Consider the following 21,149-nt stretch of genomic DNA (forward strand, 5'->3'; position numbering starts at 1 on the left):
TTACGCACCCCTATTCAATGAGGTCATATTTATGGACGTGTCTGTAAGCTGCATGGTAATGTTTATTGCATGTGTAAGTGTGTGTGGCCCACCCCACCCACCGAGCAGGGGACTTTCCCCCCGGTGCCTTTGCAATGAACATCAGGTGCTTCCTGACAAGTCTAGACCCAGAGGACCCCTTCCCAAAATGCGCTCCTCTTTTCATTCCTCCTTCACAGCGCAGAATGAGCAAGAGAGAGAGAGAGAGAACATGACAGAGAAAGAGTGAGAAGAGACGGTCTTACCCGCCCTGTGTCTGCCTTTGCATATGGAAATGATATAGTGAGGCTTGGGGTGTCTTTAGTGCCTAAGTGGCTGAGTCCCGCTGCTGCCTGTAATTTCATATAATTTCACATTTTGTCTTAAAAGGGGAGAAAATGTTCCCAAGCGAGCCAACGTCAAACTCAGAAGCGTAAACAGCTTGATTAAAGGAATTCGAGGCTGCATCGCCTCCCTTCTGGATAAGTGATTGAAGGAGTGTGTGTGTGTGTGTGTGTTTGTGTGTGTGCAGTCTGTTTTTAGTTCTGCCACTTATGTTTTGCTGCTGCCTCTGCAGAGAAGAAACTTCATGCTCATTAAGCAAGCAAATACAAACACACTCTCACACATGTATACCCTGCCTCCAACGCTGTCTCTCCCTCTCCCTCTCTCTCTCTCACGCACACACACACACACACACCATCTTCCTCAGTGCTGTTCTCATATTCTCCCTATAGAGCCCCTCCGACAGCCTTGCTGAGCTTAAAGGCTTACCATGCTTACATTGCATTACAGCAGGCCTGATTTATGTGACTGGAGGAGGGAGGGATGGCTGGGCTAGACTGAAGTCGGCAATGTTGGGGTTTACTGAGGTGGACTCCTGAACGAAAGCATGGATGAGCTTAATTCTTGATTCTTTTCTTTCTAGTTCCATCTTTTATTTTGTTGTTGGACACCTGAATGAAAGGATGGATGATCTTCTTAATTTCTGATTTTTTTCTTTCTAGCTCTATCTTTTATTCTACTGGTTGACTCCTGAACGAAAGCATGGATGAGCCTCTTCATTTCTGATTCTTTTCTTCCTGGTTCAATCTTTTATTCTGTTGATGTTCCCCTTTCTCTTAGCATTCTCTTTGTCTGCCTCTGTCTTTCACTCTGTCCACAGGACCTCATCCTTCCTGTCACGACTTGGGAGGGCCTAAGCACGTTTCATGTATCAAACTCCCCAACTCCTGTTGCCCCTGATGTGCTCACTCCTCCCGCAGTTAGAGATGAACCAGCCTGTGTGTCTGCTCGCTCTCTTTGAGGTGGAACCATCAAAGAGTTGAGGTGTGGAGCGAAGCCAGACTAAACCAACCGCACCTTGTGCCCCATCCGCATCTCCTTCATCTCTGTCCAATGTGAAACACATATTTTTGCCCCCCTTTCATTTCTTGGTATATCCTTTCTCTTTGTCTCCTTTCGTCTTGTGTTCTGTTTGTTGACAGTGGTCTGTCAGCTTGTTAATGGCTTTGTCTGTAGCTGTGCATGTGTGTGCAAATGCCAAGAGGACACAACAAGGTGGGTATTGTTTGACTAGTGGCAAACACAAAGGAGTGAGTGTGTTTATCAGAGGGAATGTCATTACATTGTTTACTAATTGCAGTCCTGGATGTGGCTGGGAGGAGTAGGAGGTGAAGGAGTGTGGTAAAGTGGTTTTGAAGGGCCATCTTGGCTCCCAAGTTACATGACAAGGTTTCTGACATCTTCAGATGATTTAATAGACCTTGCAACCGATGTTGTCAGCATGCTGAGTGGTTTACATTGGTTAAAAAGGAATTTTGGTGATGTAGAAGCATGTGTAAGTGACATGTTTTACCATTGGGTGGTAGTATAAGGTGTTAGGATTATGTTAACCTCATTCCCAGGATTTATCCTCTGTGCAGAGTAGAAAAGCCAGCAAGAAAGTCCCCAATTATTATGGAAAAAGGGAGGGAGCTAGGCTAATAAGACCCACCTTCAGTCATCTCATTGGCCTCTTGAGTTGCCCACAACTTGTTAATCATCCCGATGTACAAATCTCATCAATGGTGTGCTTGAACATTGCCTCCAAGAGCTCCATATTTTGCCCACCCCTTATTTTTTTGCCTTCATTCTTTCCCTACGGCAACATATTCTACAGGGCATGTGAAAAGGGATTTGGAAACCAAAAAATTCTCTCCATCCCTTAAAACCACAAGTCAAAGGAAATTAGGGAGCTTTACCATGGCTAGGATTATGTATATGTAGGTTAAAAGGTACATCAGCAAAGGTGTGCATGAAACCACTGATGACAAGATAATTTTTGCCTTTTGAACTTAACCTAGGTTTATTCAAACTACCACCTCATAACAAATTAGGTCCAATCATTTTTTGGCTAGACTGGTTATCAGGAACCTTTTCAGGAACCACTGGCATGGTTTAAGTGATAACAACATGAGAAGCTACAATGCACTGAACTGGAAACCAGAAACAAAACAGCACACCAACATTGATTTTCCTTACAAAAATGGTGAGCATCATGTACCAACATCCTAACAAGATAGCACAATGCTTACCAATATGCCGGCTCACTTTTGCAGTTGCTGCCACTTGTTTAGCTCTGGTGTTGTGTGGTATGGCATTTGTTTGATTGGACAGTTAGCTAATGATTGATTGATGGTTGATTCAATCACCTGTTTTATATTTCTGTAAACGCCAGCTGCTGCCACCCCCTCTTCCAAAAATTTTGAATCTGACAGTGCCCAGACTGTGTTTCGTGTACTCAACATCAGTAATGAAATCACAGTATCGCTGTGCTAGGTTACCATTAATGTGCATCAAAGAACAAGATTTTAAGCACCAAGCAAGGAGACTCAATTTTTGGTATTCTGTAGATGCTGATATTTCTTATTGCACAATACCTCAAGTCATGTATGTGAACGCAACTGTACTAAATGTAATACTACTCAGTCAGGTGCCACAAATATTTAGCGATTCTGAGATGCAGCGATTCTGAGAGCAGGCCAGATTCAAACAATGAAACTATGTAGGTAGGGGTTCAGTAAGTAGCAGCATACCTCCCCTAGAGCTGATAACTAACCAGCTACAGACACAGGCTCAGCATAGTTTTACCAGGGACACACACACACACACACACACACACACACACAATATTCATTGTGTTGGCCTGAGAGGTTGCCAGAATACCACACTTTATAAAAACAGCTTAACAAATCATTGACAGCAATAATTAACTGCAGGTCCACATAATTGAATTCTTTTTTCCCCCTCGCTCCCCTCCTGCTGCTGGTTGAAGGAATGAAGGAATGAGAGAGAAAGAGAGAGAGAGACGGGGAGAGAGGGAGAGAGAGACAGAGAGAGAGAGGGAGAGAGAGAGGGAAAGAGGGAGAGGGAAAGGGAAAGAATCCTCTCAAAGAAAGGTTACCAGGACAGGCATTGCCCTCAGTGAAACTATGTGCTTAAGAGGTGACATGAGTGCTGGGCAGGCCAGTGCCAACACTGCATTGAGCCGAAGGGTCCAACCATTGAGGGTCTTCCATCTCTGTGGGTCCAAACAGTGAGCACACTGAGCCGAGTGTTCGCTCCCGCTGCAGGCTTAGATACGGATGGCTGTTTGGAATGTTAACTGGAAGCTATCTAATTTAGGTGTTAAGGTTGGTTAGCAACGTTTGGGGAAGTATTTAGTGATGTGAGGCAATGCACGGGCGCGCACACACACACACACACACACACACCCTTTTTGGGTACTGTTAGGATGACTAATTGCCCTGCGTGTGTGTGTGCATGTGTGTGCGTGCTCCTATGACAGCTAGGGCAGAGCACCTTGTGTTTCCAGTTTAAACATTTAGACATTCCTGCTAGATAAGCTCCTGGAGCAGGAAGTGTGTGTAGAAGCATTAGAGTTGATCTGCCCTCTCTTCCACAAGCCCTCCCTCACTCTTCCACTCCCTTTGCCTGGACACAGAGGGTGACAGTGAGATGACAAACTCTGGGTGGCAGAGGTGGCTGTGTGTGCATGCAGATTTTGACTATATAAATGAAAACTACTGTTTAGAGTGTTTAAGGAGTGTGAAGTGTCTGAGTGGGAGGAACCATTACAACTGAATGACCACAGATAAGAGCTAAAGCGTAAACGATATATTGATTGTGTGTACATCAATCACGTCTGTCTATAATGTAATTGTGTTTATGTGTATGACCTTGTCTATGTGAATGAATGACTGAAATGAATTATATAATGTAATGCATTATGTAACATTATTACTTATCTGGGTTACTGAGTAGTGTATTAATAATTAGTTATACTTTTAGTCAGCAGGCCTCACATTAATTTAGCCTTATTAACACATTTTTTGCTATAAGCTTGTAGGCATAAGGCTACGACAGTCTTGTTTATGTTTTTTTTTTTTTTTTCTGCCATTTTTAAATCATAAAATGGACTTGAGTTTTAAAGATTTGAGAGAGTTTTGTCTCTTAAACATAAGGATTTTACAGGCTTTTTGACTATTTTAGTTGTTTAGCTATGATTGATGATGATGATTTTGATATCCTGTTGTTGTTGGATTTCTCAATATAACCTACCAACAGTGAAAATAATATTAAAGTAATATAGAAGTTATTATGTACCGAAAGTAACAATGAAATATAATCACACCACTTTTAATTCTGAGTATTAAGTAATCTATTATTTTTTTTTAAGTAATTCCCGAACACTGGATGCCGCAATAGAAAACAATGGAATCATGGAATACTACAGCAAGACTGTGTGTGTCTGTGACCAAAATAGCCGATACTAGTAAGATACAGAGGAATCATGATCATGACTACAAAATGTATCAAAATCTTTTGTCATAATCATATAGCAGGTGTCTTATGAGTAGAACTGTATGTATGTTTAATGTGACAGAAGTTCTTAATTATGGTTCTAGCCACCTGTTTTGAATTAGTTCTACAGCAGGCCCTTCTCCCTGAACAAAAAGTGCATATTGCTACACAACTCATATCTCTGAAAACAGCTGGTTGCTACACCATCCCTTTTACCTTTTGGCAGATGAAACACGGACAATTTAAACTCCGCGTAACTGCTGCCTGCTCCACTGCAATAAGCCTGGGCTGTAGTACGTGCAGCAAGCTTGTAGTTAAAAAGGTGTCTGTTCAACAGTGACATGTGGGTGCATACTTGAGCCAGTGTGTTCAGGTTCGTACCATGAGGATGCGTCGGTAGCTGTCTCGGTCGATACCCCACAGTTTAAGGTCAGTCTTGGCCTTGACAGTGGCAGCTCTGGGTGTCCCGTAGATGAGGGCCAGCTCTCCAAAACTGCCCCCTTCTCCGATACTTGTTACCCACTCCCCATTCACATACACCTGTAGACAAAGCAAGAAACATATGGAGTGTCTGTGGGGGCATGATTTAAGACTTTGTACTTCTGTTTGTACTTCTACTTATTTTTTCTAGTTCAGAACAGAAATATTTAAATAAAAAATAGATTTTAATTATAGACGTTTTTTCAGAATAGCTTTTTCAGCACTGATTGTAGACTTTAATTTGGACTTTTGCTCATGTAGTTCCTCACTCTAGCCAGGTGTGAGTTGAAATACAGTCAAGCCTGGTGAGAATCTGAGGCAGAGGAACCAGAGATGTCTAAACAAATGGGGAGACGAGGCATTTGGGTGCCATCTTATGGTCCATGGGCAAAGAGTCTGACCAACATGATCAGACATAGTCAGAGAAAACAATATTTCTCATGTACCAAGGTTTATATGCATGGACTCAGTCCCTAGAAACAACATGATTATGCTTTGCAGCAGCGATTTTTGTTGGCATGTTAACCATAATCAGGTCAGGTGTACAACTGAGTAATAGAGATTCTTTGGAAACAATGAAAACAATACATCCATTCCATGGTATCCAGTATACCAAAAGTTGCATGCGTGGGTTTGTCCTAGCCTGGGCTTGCAGAGATGTTGCTGTAATATCTGCTATAAATATTAAAGTTGTGTGCAAATCTTAAAGTTTTTCAATGGCTGATGGCTTATCTTATGTTGAATATGATCCATTCTTTAGCGTTTCAACTTTTCCCTTTATAAACTGGTAGAATGCAGCATGTCTTCCATTTTAAAGGGCCTGTGGTTTAACCATCAGAGGGCAGCGGTCAGGATTTCAGATAAAGCTCAAGGTGGACATGGCTGTGAACATAACACCGTCACCATGGACCATCAGACCCAATAATAGAGTCAAACCATGGAGTCATATCCTGCCTTCCTGCTGTCCCAGACCGCGCTCCTCAAAGTCTTGTGAGGTCCCCTGCTTCATGTTGCATCACTCCTATTTACAGGTCTTTTTATGTGTGTTGTTCCTCTCTGCATGTGTTCTCTCGTCGGTGGTCAATGAGAGACAAATTCAGGACAGTAAAAGTGAGACACTTCACTCCTCTATACTCATGAACTACCAAAATTTTATAGTCACAGTTTACAGCATGCATCAACAAACAAACCAAACAACAAACAAATAAACAAACAAATCCAAACAAGCAAATTCCTACAACTGCTACTATATATTCAGAAAAAAAAACACATCATTGCTTGCTTGAATTTTTTGAATTTGTTTTTCTTTGTTTTTTTTTTAGCCTCTCCATGAATCCTTAGACTCCCCTCCCCTCACCCACTCCCTCTCCTCAGTTTCCGGGGTGTTTGATATGCTTGCTAGGCTTGCCCCTAAGCATTTGATCCCCACTAAGCCCTTGGATGGGATCCTCTAAAAGGCCTTCAATCTCTCCTATCTCTCTATCCATCCACTTTATTCTCTCTGTCTTGTCTTGTTGAGGGGCTTCCCTTTGATTTGAGAGTGATGGAGGACAGAAAGCTGTGGTGGACTTTAAGGACCTAATCTCAGATCTAAAACACACACTCACACACACACTCTCACATGCATGGTCACATGGAGAGAGGGTGGGGTGGGGGGACAAATGCAGAGGAGGAAGGTAAAAGCCGTTTTATTTTTCTCATTAACAACACCGCCATGTTGTCTCTCACTCGCCTGTGTTCTCAGCTCGCTCCCACTATCTGTCTCTTTTTTTTACTCATCTTTTTTAAAATGAGTGGGGAAGCTGACAGCAAAGCTTAATGTCACTTTTAATGTTCAGACAAAGACAAATGTCATCCCCTCATCTTAAACTGGTCCTGGATCAATACTGGAGTACTTGTTTTATGAATGAAGAGGTACACAAGTGGAAACAGCCATGCTGTGTGTGTTTGACCAATCAGCGACGGTCATCCTCATCTCACAAGGCCCACACCACTTGGCTGTTAGAAAGTACTGACGCGCACAGCTAATTTGTGTTTCCTTGTACAGTGACAAAGTGTTTAACAATTTGGGTCGGCATTTTGGCATATTGGTAAAAGTAAGGTAACGGTAAGAGTAACAGCTAAGCATGAGTTGATTAAGTCTGACATTAGGGAAAGGCAGTAAAGAATGAATGCAAGTCAATTAGAAATTCTAGCGCTGTACTATGAAATGCAAATTTGCCCCCCTGAGCTGGGACTTTTTGTGGGGTAAAAAAATACCCCACAACTAAATTTAAAGCCTGGTCCCTGTGGCCAAAACGCAGACAGCTCCTCAAAAGGTTCCTAGTCCCTGGGGAAAGTTCCTGCGGATGAATCCCGCCTATACATTTACTTATAGAGAGAGAGACAGACAGACAGACACGTCCCTATTTAGGCCAGTTACTATAGCTGTACAGACAATACAAACTCAGTGAACCTCAATTTGGCCGTCTCTGGGGGCGTTACGGTTTCACCTGTCGACACACTATCCACTTGTTGACTTAATAACACAGAATAAAGAAGGAAAAGAGAGGGAGAGAGGTTTTGTCCCTGGAGTACCCCTCCAGTGACTGTTGTGAATAGTGAGGATTGTTGCAAGCTATTATCCAGGGCTAACGGTGGACCACAAGGGACTCATCCCTCACTATGAACCAGGAGGACTTCAAAGAGATGGCAAGGGCTGGGCCAATGCTGGGCCAAGCTTAGTGGGCCGACAGTATGGCTGTTTTGAAAGCGTTACATCAGAGCAGAGCAGTAATGAGCCATTTCTACGGTGCTGCTTCACCAATGTAGACCTCAAATGACCCCAGTCCTGTTTTTGTTCCATCTTTACACCCGATCCCACTGAAGGCTACTTTCATACTCGCCCTCCTCAGGTAGATCTGTGTGTACTGTTCAGCCAATCAGCATTAAGCCCTTAATTGGATCAGGTCTGGAAGAGTGGAGCTGAAACAAAAACTTGTAAGACAGGGGCGGAGGGGTGTGGAGATGAGACAAGATGGCACTTAAGGGCTAGATTGGGAAACACTGCTCCATTGTATTAGGTCAGTACAGTGAGATGGGTATGATGGAGTTCATTAAAACAAAGATGCAGAAAGCAACTCATGTACTGGATGATGTATGTCGCCTAGCAGCAGTCATGGTATTTTCAACATATGGTGATGTCAATTTGTTTGTGCGACTGGAAGCATATCTAGAGTAAACTGTATGTGCCTGGTGGGAATTAAGAAGTGACAAATCACAAGCAGGCAGTGTCGCTGTGAGTATTTCTGTTTGTGGTTACTTAGGAGTGTGTTTCTGTGTGCATGCCTGTGGGCTGTGTGTGTCTGTGAGAGACAGGGTTTTATGTGTTTGTCTGTTTGGCATCATTTGAAGATTTCAATCCAAAATGAGATGTACAGCATTAGAAAAAAACAACCTAATGAGTTTAGAATGAGCCATTTGAGTCAGACCACTGCTAACAAAGCAGCTGTTTTGGCACATACAGTTATCTGTGATTTCAAAATATTGACTAATGAAATACAGGCAGCAAAATTACACCAAAAAGGATATATAACATTTTGGAATTAAAGCCTCCATTTCCTTTGTGGTGTGTGCATATAAATATAGGTCTGTGTGTGTGAGTGACTGTGTGAACGCAGCCATAGGCGGGGTGTTAAGATCACTGGTGGTGGCAGCAGTCAGCCTTCAAACCGTCTACGAGACACAGGCAGATTTACGCCCAAGCTTAATGAGAGAAGTCATCTCTACACTTTAATAACCCCGACTTCAAGTTGTTTAGTGCCTGAGCCTTGGCTGTGAGACGGCCGCTGTCAGAAAAGATGGAGGGACGGGTGGTGGGGTGAAGTGAAGGAGAGACAGATGAGGATGGGGTGTGAAGATAGGGGTCTTGGCCTAGACAGGGTGCAGACTGACAGGGTCTTGGCTATGGGAATAGATGCCTGAGATTCTCCAGTGACGGCCAGAGAGAGGTTGACGTCCCGGGCCCAGAGCGAACCAACTCCAGCACAACACATTGGAGGGATGCTGCAGCTGGGGGACTGGGGAACAGAGCAACTGTGGATCTAATATAAACTTGGATCCGACATAAACTTATGAAAGGGGTAAGGTGTGCAAGAGACAGTATCTATAGAAGAACTATAATCTCTACTGTGCACAGTTAAAAGTAGCCACGAAATTCAACAGTTGGAAGTGAGATTACAGAGGTTAGAGAGTCATGAGGACAGATGCGTAGTATAAAAACATGTTTGTGTGAGACAAAAAGATCTAAGACAGAGATAATCCGATTACGAGTGAAACGAAAAGCAATGTCTGTCTCCCACTAAAAGCCTCCATTGTGAGATCCACAGTGTGAGGAGTCTTATCACAGCTCTTAAACAAAACATACTAAGAATTACAGTAGCTGGGGCATAGAGAGAGAAAGGAAGAGTGATAAAAACAAAGACTTGTGGCTGACTGCCATTTCACCAGAATTAAAACAGAGGTACTTTCTCATTTCATTACACATGAAGATATGGCTCAAAACAATGGGAGTCTGTACCCCTGAGAGTCTGACAAGGCTCCCTGGCACGCTTGGCCAAACTCACCCACCAGCTTGCTCCTCTCCTCTTACCTGCTGTCTCCTTGCTAACCGCCGTAAGCCGATAAGGTCACTTCCTGTTTGACTTTCCGTCAACTTTGCTTTATCTTTCCACTTAACTTGCTTGCTTGCCGGGCTTGCTAAGACAAAAGAGGTTCTCAGTGCAACCACCTTCATAGCAGTGGGCTCTACAGCCCCGTGTTCAAATTCCCATCGGAGTAGAACCAAACTTTGATGTGAACAAAACATAAGGGTGATCCAACACAACCTGTCTGTTGATAGTGGGACACAGTGTCTCAACACGACTAGAAGAAGAAGGCTCTGTTTCCTCATTGAGAGGCTGACATTTATCTTATTACCTCTACTTGGAAGCAAGTGAATGAGCCATCAGTCCAACACTGAAGTCACACAGAAGCAAAATTGTGGTAGACTGTAGGGTTTGGTGATATATAAATATTGTATCCATATGGTAATACGGGACTAGACGTTGTCTGGTATTCTGGATATTGTAAATTTGTGCTATTGTTATATGGCTTTGGTTTTGTGTTTTCATGGTGTTAAAGGCTGCATTACAGTAAAAGGGGATGCAATTTTATGAACCAGTTAGCCTGTTCAAATTGTTCTATTATTATTTGACTGTTTGGTCATCATATATCCACACTGCTAATTTAAAAATAATTTATATATGAATGGAGATGTATGAATAACTTATATAAACACATATATGAATGTTGATCAAAAATCTTGTGTGTAAATATGTTATGGAAGCATGAATAGTCAGCCCTATATTGCCACAATATCAATGGGGTAGTCAGCCAAACATATAGTGATATTTGCAAGGGTGGATCGTAATGAGTAAATAACCACAATTTTTGAGGAATGAGTACTCTTCATGTTATTTTCTGTGGGCTGCACTTATTACTCTTACTCAAGGATTTTATTGTTTTCTTGAGCAAACAGGTAAACAGGTTGCTTTACAATTGTTTCTCCCTTTTTTGTGGTTTTAAGGCCAGGTCAACTGAAAGATTCACGACCAGACAAAACCTTTTTAGAACGCTGCAGATAAGAGGTGCAGTGGTGTAATCAAGCAGGCTGATGGTGTTGTTGCGACTCAGTTTGTTATGTTGCAGGTGTCCGGTTTTAAAATAGTCTGGTAGTGTGCGTCTGGATGTAAGGTGCTAAGTTGCAAGTCCATGGCAAGTCTGACTTTGGAATATCATTCTTGTGAATCTGTAACTACTGTGATAGCACAGCACTCACGTGTAAAATAGTCAGTGAAAAGAGGCCAAACTAAAAATGGAACTAGTATGTACTACTCAACAACTGTTTTTTTTTTTTTATTTATTTATTTATTTTTTTTACTGAATACTCTTTTACTCTTACTTAACTACTTTTCTTACAGGGTAACTTTTACTCATACTCAAGTACACTTTTGAATGAGTAACTGTACTCAAGTTGAATTATTCTATACTCACCCACCCCCAGAAATTTGATTTTGTCCACATCACAGAGCCCTTCTCTACATCCCTTCCCCAGAATCACTGATTCTAAGTTGCATCTATTTCCATGTGAGCCACTTACGTCCACTTCACCTTGGTCAATCACATAGAAGTTGTCTCCTTCATCACCTGGAGGGGAGAGAAAAGGGGAAAATAAAAGTGTGAGAGAGAACATGAAAAGAAAAATGAGAAAAAGTCCTGGCTCTGAACCAACAGGAGAGCTTACTTTTCCTATTAAACCCACCTCCTGTTCTGGTTCTCATAGATGGAGTTTCAAAACTCCAGACCCCTCTATCCTCGAGTAAAAAAAAAAAAAAGGAAAAGGAAAAGGAAAAGAAAAAGAAAAAGCTGGAAACAGCTTGGTGCATTAAGAGATTACAGTCATTTGTCAAGCACTTGGATCAACGCCTTTGTATGTCTACCTTTAACCTGCTAATGTCGACTGGGGCACAGTAATAAACCTGGAACTTACAGTGATGTGTGTATCTAGAATGACACACACATAACGTACAGATTTTCTCTTCCTTGCTCTTTCATCATAGCTGTCGACTTCTGCCTTTTTTCCTTGAAGTAAGAAAGAAATGGTTGATTTTTCTTGTCTCGCTATCTTTTTTCCTTGGGCCTATATAAACTGAGGGCCTCCAACAGCTTCGGGGCACACCAGGCGTCAAACCTGCCTGCTACCTCCTCCAGAATGCATATTTCATTGGGCCTGCCAATAACTCTGTTAAAATAGGGCCCTCGTCAGCAGAAAGCAGCAGCTACACCAGCGTTCATTAATGCTGTTTGCGCAGCTTAATAGTGGAAACTCTGAAACAGTGGGGCCTGAGCCCACAGAGCAACAACACCTCAGTCATGGGAGAAACACAAAGACAGGTCTACAGCATCCAGTATAGAGAGATACATGAAAAAACTACAGACTCCTGTTACATTTGTTCTGTGGAGAGAATACTACTCAATAAACATAAAAAAGCATACATATTCACACAGACATATACACAAACGCAGACATTTTCAGTTTACATTTTATATGTATCTTTTAGGTGATCATTAGGTCTCGCTTTAAACTCTATAAACAGACTTTATACAAATGAGGGACAAGATTTTGGTAGCAGTGTTGCCATTTGTAGTCCGAATGGTTTTATGAAGGTCCATGTGGAGAACTGAACAGGTGGAACACATCAGCAGAAACGTCAACCTAAATCACTCAAAAACAGTGGTGTTGTCGGTAAACCTAACCCAGCACCAACACGATTTAGAGGGAATGGTGTTTAAATCAAAACGTCCTAGTTAAAAGCCATGGTATTTTTTATTATACGTTGTGAATGTTTGCGATGTAAAGTGTGGGTAAATTGTAGTACATGGGCCAAACACTGAAAATAACTGGTATGGTCCTTTAAAGATATCTGCAATGACATAGAAGTAGAAATTCTAATTCATGATGATACAAGGCAATTATAACAGTCTATATCATGATGGTCATGATGCCAGAGCAACATATCTGTGATGTGATGTATCATCACCCTTGAATTATATGGTATCCCATTCTCTCTTATATACAATTAAGTTTAGCTTCAGCAGTAGAACTTAATGGACAAATGTAATGTCATGCATTTCTCTTCTCACTGTTAGAGAGGCCCAGTCCATCTGGTGAGCTTGAGATTTACCTCCAGTAGTAAAATGCAAGGCATTATGGTAAGCTGCATCTAACGGCCTCCAAGTGGAAGAGTCAGCAGGAGAACACAAATGCATACTATATGCGGACACACAATGCACAGTTAAACCCACTGTTGTATGCACACACCATATGCACACACATAATGTCCCAACCTAATTATGCTATCTGTTACACATGACTTGGAGGGAGAAATGACATAAAAAGACGAAACTCTGCTTGCAGCTACCTGCTAAAATAAGATGAATATGCAAAGTGCCGGATCTCCATTCAGAGGAACAAGTGCATAAAGGTGCAAGTGAGTACATGACACAAGTATGTGAGCATGTGTATGTGCTATTAAGTGAGGGTGTGTATTAGTGTGTATGCATGCATTCACCTGAGCAGTTGAAAGGCCCAGCGCACCTTGTGTGTAAAGTTCACAGGAGTTCACATGGCTAATTAATACTGAGTGGAGAGTGCTCGTTAATCATACAGGCCTATTCGTCACACGCAGAACTGCTTGTCTGTCTGATGGTCTGTCCCAGCAGAGACCCCAAACGAACACACACACACACACACACACACACACACACACACAACCTGCTGCAACCAATCTGCCTTCTCTCTTTCTCTCTCTCTTTCTCTCTCTCTCTCTCTCTTTCATCTCATTTATCTCTCTTTCAATCCCTCTCACTCTGTCTTTCTATTCTTCTAGTCTTCCTGTCTTTTATCACTTTGGCTCTCATGTCTTTGTTTCGCGCCCTTCCAATCCCCCTGAGCTTGAGAGTGCAGGCAAATATTTGACCAGGACATACACACACACACACACACACACACACAGACACACATGCACATGTACGTAGGCTGGTGTACTCAACCCCACAGTGCGGCCTTGTTTCAACACAAGTTAATTGCAACAAGAGCTGCTAAGGTTCTTTGGCTCCGCTCAAAAGCAAAACATGGGTTGCATCCTTGGCTTCAAAGCTGTTTTTCGCCCACAAGGTTGGTGCACCATTCCAAGTAAACACAGAAACCAACACATTCATTTTCCAAAAGTGATTTTTCATGTGGTATTTCAAATTTGGAATAATACCTTTAAGCCATCCTCTCTAAACATTCCACATGCCAAAGAGTGAATGTTATTATGTCTGCAAAGCTGGGTACATCTCAGATACAACGAGTGAAATTGACATGATACATGACATTAGATTATAATGAAATGAATCCATTCACTCCATTTTGCTTGTTATGATAGAGTAAATTCTGCCTTTGTGTAAATACCTCTGGAGCTACACATTCAATAATTCCTCCCAGTGTCTAAATAGTGTGTGAGTGAACAGCGGTAGGGGAAGGCTCTTGAAGCTGTACAGTTGTCCAGACATTAGTGGTGACATCAGGGCTGTATATACTGTATACCATACTGTATATAACAATGGACTGTCTGGGACTGGGGGCGGGGGGGTAGCTAGACTCATTATCACCAAATTAGGACTGATACGCTCTCGGATGCTGTCTCTAGGGATGTGTGGGTGACTGGATGAGTGTGTGACCAAATGTATGTGTGTGTGTGTGTGTGTGTGTGTCCAAATGCCAATACGATGTGTTACAAGAGCAGGCTACAGTATGTGATTCAGTGAGTGGCATGTGGTGCACGCGTGAGCAGATATGAACGCAGCATGATCTGAACATGCACACATGTTGGAGAGAATGTGCGATTCCACTGTTTTAACTGTGTGGGTAAGAGTGTCTGTGTCTGATAGAGGTTGGGGGGCACCGGAAAAGCACAGTCTGGCCCTGTTAAGCTCTGTGTTCCTTCAAAGCAGATGGGTGTCAAGAACAGAGGCTTTGACGACTGTGATTAGGGCAGAGGAAAGGGACCTGACATCTGGTACAGACGGAGAGGATGAGGGAAAGAGGGAGTGACACAGCAATGTAACATGAGTTGTCTGCGGCCCTGCAACAGAGGCATAACATTCATAACTTATGAATGTGATCTCTCACAATGGCTTTGGTTTTTAATTGTTACCTTTCTATCAAAGACACTGAGTGGATATAATCTAGATGTAGCCGTTAGAGGTTACCTTGAATACCAATCAATATTGTAAGCCTCTTGCCCTCTCTCTCTTAGAGAGTGAGAAAGACACACAGAGAGAGTGCGTGTTTGCATGTGTCTTAACAGCTTCCCTTTCATCAAAAAGGTGACTGCATTCACATTGAATCGTGCAATGCGGTACCTTCCCGCAGGGTTGTGCGGCAGTGCAGGAGTGTTTATTTGTGCTCTTGGATGAAACCGCTGCAAAACAATCAGAAAATAATTTATGGCACCCTGGTGGCTCACTGGGCCTGGGTTCAACCTGACCTAAATTCTTTTCTACATGTCATCCCGTCTCTCTGCCCTGTCTTTCTTGTCTCTCTCCACTGTGACTGTCTAATAAAAGAAAATGCACAAAAAATAATCTTGAAAGAAAAAAATAATTTATTTCTATGATTCACTGCTTTGTTCTTGCTACCACCACTCCCTCACTTCATTCACTCTCTCCCATTACACTGCAACCAAAATGGTCACAAAGCAAACCTTTTCTTTTTGGAAAGAGCAAGTTCATATTTGATGTGGTCGCATTTGTGTGACAGTCCACCTAAGAGGCTGCACATCCACCAACTGACAGGCAAAACGTTTTTATTAGGTAGCTTTTTTAGCTTGAGCGCTGTATATTAAAATCTTTCTTTTTTTCCATATTTCCCTTTCAATCGACTTGGGCGCTGCACAAAAACTCTGAGGCACTGTGCCTTATAATGGAAGTCTTCCAATGCAGTTTCTTGTTTCAGGAATATTTCTGGGAACAAGTATAAAAATGTTGAAACAACAGAGAATAAGGCAAATCAGCCAACTAGCGTCATGAAAATGACACTTGATTTAAAAAAGTATGGAAACAAGTTGAATTAGCACTGGAGAAAATTAGGATTATCTCATGCCAGTGGCAGATTTTTTCTCATGCCTGAAGAAAAACAAGACTTAAAGACTCAATATCGGACTAAATGACTTAGTGTGCAAGATAGATATTATCACTATTTTCAAGTAAAGTGCTCTGTGAAATGGGGTGTTTTAGTATTAATGATCTGTCATTTGTCTGAATTATTAGTTGTAGAATAATTCGGATACCCTGTACAATTACACATGATTATCTGTACATCTCTACAGAAATTAATTTGAAAACATTTAAGTTTACACATACCTTGTTGAATGACGGTTTCTCCTGCGATGTGTGTGACAGGGAACATGGCATCAAATATGTCACTGAAGGAGAGAGAGGGAGGAGGGAGTGGGAAAAACACAGAGAGAAGTAGGTAGTTATTATCACCATACCACCTGTTGCATTAGCCTACCATTCTTTCCACCTCTAAACACAAACATATACATAAAAACATGCACATGTGACAGTGTGTGTTATGTGGATGCACTGCATGAGGGTTAAGAATGAAGAGCTGAGATTGTGGTGTAAACTGTCATCTCAGGGCAAACAAGCAATGTAGCCACAGAGATGGGCCTGAGAACTCTGGACAACCCTGATAGTCTCATACACACACACACACACACACACACAGAATGTGTACACCACAATCAACAACATTCAACCAATCTCTTACAACTAATTTGAAACCACTCCCTCCACTGAACAACTACCAAAACACACACACACACACACACACACACACATGCACACACACATACCACCACCAAAGGCATACATCCTGTCCAAAACAAATAAAAAAGTACAAGTTATTCACATAAGTTATTCACACAGTAAGGTACAAAGACATGGAGTCAATTACATGTCAGTAAAAATGGACACTGGATGTTTTATCCTCGTTTATCAAAGAATATAAAACATATAGGTCATCATCAGATTCATAAAAATAACTTCAATTGGGATTTTTTTGCTGTTGGTACCTTGAAAGTGAGACAACTCTATATTTTCAATAAACTTGGTAAATAATTTTATTATCCATGTGTAAACCATAATATCAGACAAATAAAAAAAAAAATCAATCACAACCTCAGCCACTTTTTCACTGTGTGTGTGTGTGTGTGTGTGTATGTGAGTGTCAATACCAGAAGTGCAGAAGTGAGGCACATTGGGCTTACATCTGACTCTGTGTTGTTTTAGCCTGCGATCAAAGCGTGTACCTCAGAGTGTATCTTTTGAAAAGGCACTGAGAAAACAAACAAAGTAATGGCTGCGCCTAAGCAGTTAATTTCTGTTTCAGCCCGGCAGGGAAAGCGCCAGCTCGGCTGCTCCTAATTGGGCCGTTTAAATGCATTGAGCTTCAGCAGATTAAAGTTCCACTGCCGGGATGTGTTGGGACAGGAAGGAAAAAAAAAAAAAACTCACTATCCTTCCTCTCCTCTCCTACTCTCTGCCTGTCTCTCACCTTTGGGGTATATTTATCTATCTAATCAGCTGCATACCACGCGTCTTATAGAGAAATATAGAAAAAACAATAAAAGAGGGTCAGGCATATCAAAGACATACAGGGCCTGCTGAGTGAATGGGAAGCAAGTTTCAGCCTGTGCTTGCCTCTGTGTGTGTGTGTGTGTGCGCGCGCGTGTGCATGCGTGTGTGTGTGCGTGTGTCTGCATGTGTTCTTGTACCAGTCTGTCTGTGTCTGAGTATATATTGGCTATGAAAACACACAGGTTTGTACAAAATAATGTGTGGGTGTTGAATATTTGTGCGTTCTTGACAGTACATGAGGCTCTGCAGTTCTCAGAAATTAAAAGGCTTGCACAGCCAAACATACCACACTCTTGCAGTGCTGCACATACTACGGACATAAAAGTGTTGCGTTACATGAGCCTCCCTGGTAAAAGTGTGGGTCAACAGATGTTGTGGAAAGATCTGAAGATGTTATTGAGTGCTCTGGAAGTGAACTGACTCTGCTGGTATTTGTTTATGTGACACTGAATAAAAAGCAGCTTTGAGAAGGAGGATTTTGGCCAGCTACACTTACAGGTAAGGCCTGTGTGTTGCAGCTGGTCACTGACTAACACACTCCAATACACGCAACTAATACACACACACACACACACACACACACACACACACACACGCACATAAGCAGACACTCTTTCAAGTACAGCATGTTCACGCACAGGCATTTGTGATGATAACTCATGCATAAACAAGCACTCTCATATATGACACACACTCAAACGCACGCTTTGATAGTGCTTAGTCACAGCAACATCTGCAGGAGTGCCCACAGCTCTCCTCACATCTGTAGCCACCTGCTCTCAGCACGGTGCCTGTTTATTCAGAGGGAGGGTTGGAGTAGTGTGTTACAGGTCCCATATACTGTGTGTTTCACCAAAAATAATTACTTTGGCGATAGAGGAGATTCTGCTGGGTGAGATCAATTCAACAGCATGAGAATTATAAAGTTTACTGTCTGTAATTTCCACGTTTAATCTTCAGTGTTATTTAAACAGCACTGTAAATCTTTGGATAACCATCAGCTCAATTTGATTCACAATTTAGTAGCTGGAAAGTTTATATGGACAAGAATTTTTCTTTTTTGAAACAATTCAATCTGATTCAAGTTTGCAGACCATGATGCAACTTTTTTTTGCCATGTCCCATAATTTAAGACTAATTTTTTTTCAGAAATGTGAAAAAAAAAAAAAAACAGCAAAATTACTTCACCATTATTTATAAATCCTTTATGACAAAAGACGTTACACTAAGATCACCACAAGGTTAGGTCTTTATCAATAACTTGTCAATAATTCAAGTCAAAGAATTTCACATCAATTCAGGCCAAAGTCTGAGCAAGTCATTTGATTTCTTTCTTTTAGCAGATTGATAGAGCTGAAGTGGAAGCAATTTATTGATGTAACGAATGAATCATTACAGCCCTACATTTAAATGACATTTTCTTTGGGACCAAATACGTCAAGCTTATCTTCATTTCATCGAAATTTATTTGTTAACTCTGCCGATCCACATCTAAACCACAGCTGATAAGAGAGCACGACATGGGGCTCTATAGGACAGGTGGTGCCATGAAATGAGCCCACCTGTCATCCTGGACAGGTGGGCTTCTGGGATTCTGTGAGGAAAAGAACTGGTGGTGGTGGTGACGATGATGATATTTTGATGCATCAGGCTGTTGAGTTGGATTTTTGAGACTGAGCCACATCCCCATGACAACAGGACAAAAGACATGCAACCTGTATCTAGGTAATGACCCTTGACCCAACGCCCCTCTCTCTGTATCTTTTTCTCTCTCTATCCCCCTCCTGCTGGACGCACCAGTGAGCACAACAAAGACACTTACGCAGGTAATTACTTCCCCCTGTCTCTGCCTGTCGCTCTTTCCCTTTCTTCATCTACAACTTCCTCCCTGTCTGCTCTCGATCACTTTTTCTCTTCCTCTATCCTCTCAATTACCCTTTTCTTCCCTCTAATTCTCTCCCTGCCCCACCTACCTCTCCCATCTCTCGCTCTGTCGCCCCTCCTCCCCGCCTGTCTAAGATGGGGTGATTAATCTTCGTCCCGTCCGCTACCTGTATCCCCCTCCAACCTAAGGAAAAGGCAGTACCCCCCTAACAATGGACGTGCTGTTCTGACAGAGAGAGAGAGAGGAAGAGACACTGCAGACTCTAAAGGGGGCAAGGAAGTTCACCTTCACCCTAGGGAGAGAGGGAGGGAAAGAGACAAAGCTACTGTCATGGATGAGATGTGTGGAGATGCCTCCCTCCAACGCACATGTGCACATGTATGCACACACACACACACACACACACACACACACACACACACACACAGTCGTGTTTCCATCACTTCAGAGGGCGTTACATTGACTTATATTAATTTCCTGGAGACTTATCCTAAACTTAACCCCAACCAATACTTGCTTAACCCTAACCCTAACCTTAAGCTTAGCCTAACCCTAAAGTTAGCTTACCTTCAACCCAAAATTAATCATTTTCTCCAAGGGGACTTGCTTTTTATAACCTTAAGGGAGGCGAGTCCCCACAACATGACTGTGTAAACAGAGATTAACGTCCCCACAATATTAGTAATATCTGGTACACACACACACACACACACACACACACACACACACACAAACACACACACAAACAAACACACACACACACACATGCATGTACACAGTACACAGACACACACACACACACACACACACACACACACACACACACACACACACACACACACACACACACAGGCTGCTTCTCTCATCTTATCATGGCTGCCATCATTCTGACTTCATTTGAAATTCAATCTATTTGCCCTAAGAGAACTGTGCAGTACTCACTCACACACAAACACACACCCCATTCCTGTCCAACCTTGACATTACAGAGACATTATGGGGTATGTGTGTGTATGTGCGCAGGGGAGGAAGTAGCAACTGGAGATAATGGCACCACTGTAATAATCTGAGCCAGCTATCACAGCAGTGAAGAAGCAGTTCATGTTCAAAGGAAAAACTGATAACAGAAAATAAGGGCAAAATAATGCTGTCATGGGCACACAGTGCAGCACTGTACAGGCCTATATAATGACTACAGGAAAGAAAAGACACCTTTATAATAGGAATCACAGCAGAATTTCTTAGGTCAAATACCTGGAGAAATGTTAGTATCTCTCTCTGTCGCTATCAGAAATCCTAACACTGTGATCAATGACCAGTTAGTTAGTGGACACCCCTGACAGATACTTTATTTGTGACTGCCTACTGTGTGCATGTGCATGTGTGTGTGTGTGTGTGTGTGTGTGTGTGTGAGAGAGAGAGAGAGAGAGAGAGAGAGAGATGTGGGGACACAATGAAAGTGGCAGAGAGATTACATCTTTGGTACTCTAAAATCTGCGTTGCCATGGGTGACTAATTTCCTGTTCATATACAGACTAAGGGTTTAATGATTCATCCTTTTCAAGGTTCGGTGTGTACCTCTGTTTTTAGGCCACAGTTGGATTTGTATCATGGCTTGGCTTGAAAAATATGAACTGACTCAGAATTCAAGTTC

General features: G+C 42.2%; 1 protein-coding gene across 1 annotated transcript in view; it reads right to left on the reverse strand.

The window, feature by feature from the left end:
- The window catches only part of prkar1b (protein kinase, cAMP-dependent, regulatory, type I, beta), an 81,603-nt gene that overhangs the window by 15,613 nt on the left and 44,841 nt on the right, over positions 1 to 21,149 (reverse strand). The window contains exons 5-7 of the mRNA XM_030058143.1: positions 16,330 to 16,391; positions 11,522 to 11,568; positions 5,245 to 5,403 (exon numbers count right to left, since the gene is read on the reverse strand). Of these exons, the coding sequence (XP_029914003.1) occupies positions 5,245 to 5,403; positions 11,522 to 11,568; positions 16,330 to 16,391 (268 nt within the window). The remainder of the gene's footprint in view (positions 1 to 5,244; positions 5,404 to 11,521; positions 11,569 to 16,329; positions 16,392 to 21,149) is intronic.

The sequence above is a fragment of the Myripristis murdjan genome, chromosome 8, assembly GCF_902150065.1.
Source record: "Myripristis murdjan chromosome 8, fMyrMur1.1, whole genome shotgun sequence".
NCBI classification, from domain to species: Eukaryota; Metazoa; Chordata; class Actinopteri; order Holocentriformes; family Holocentridae; genus Myripristis; species Myripristis murdjan.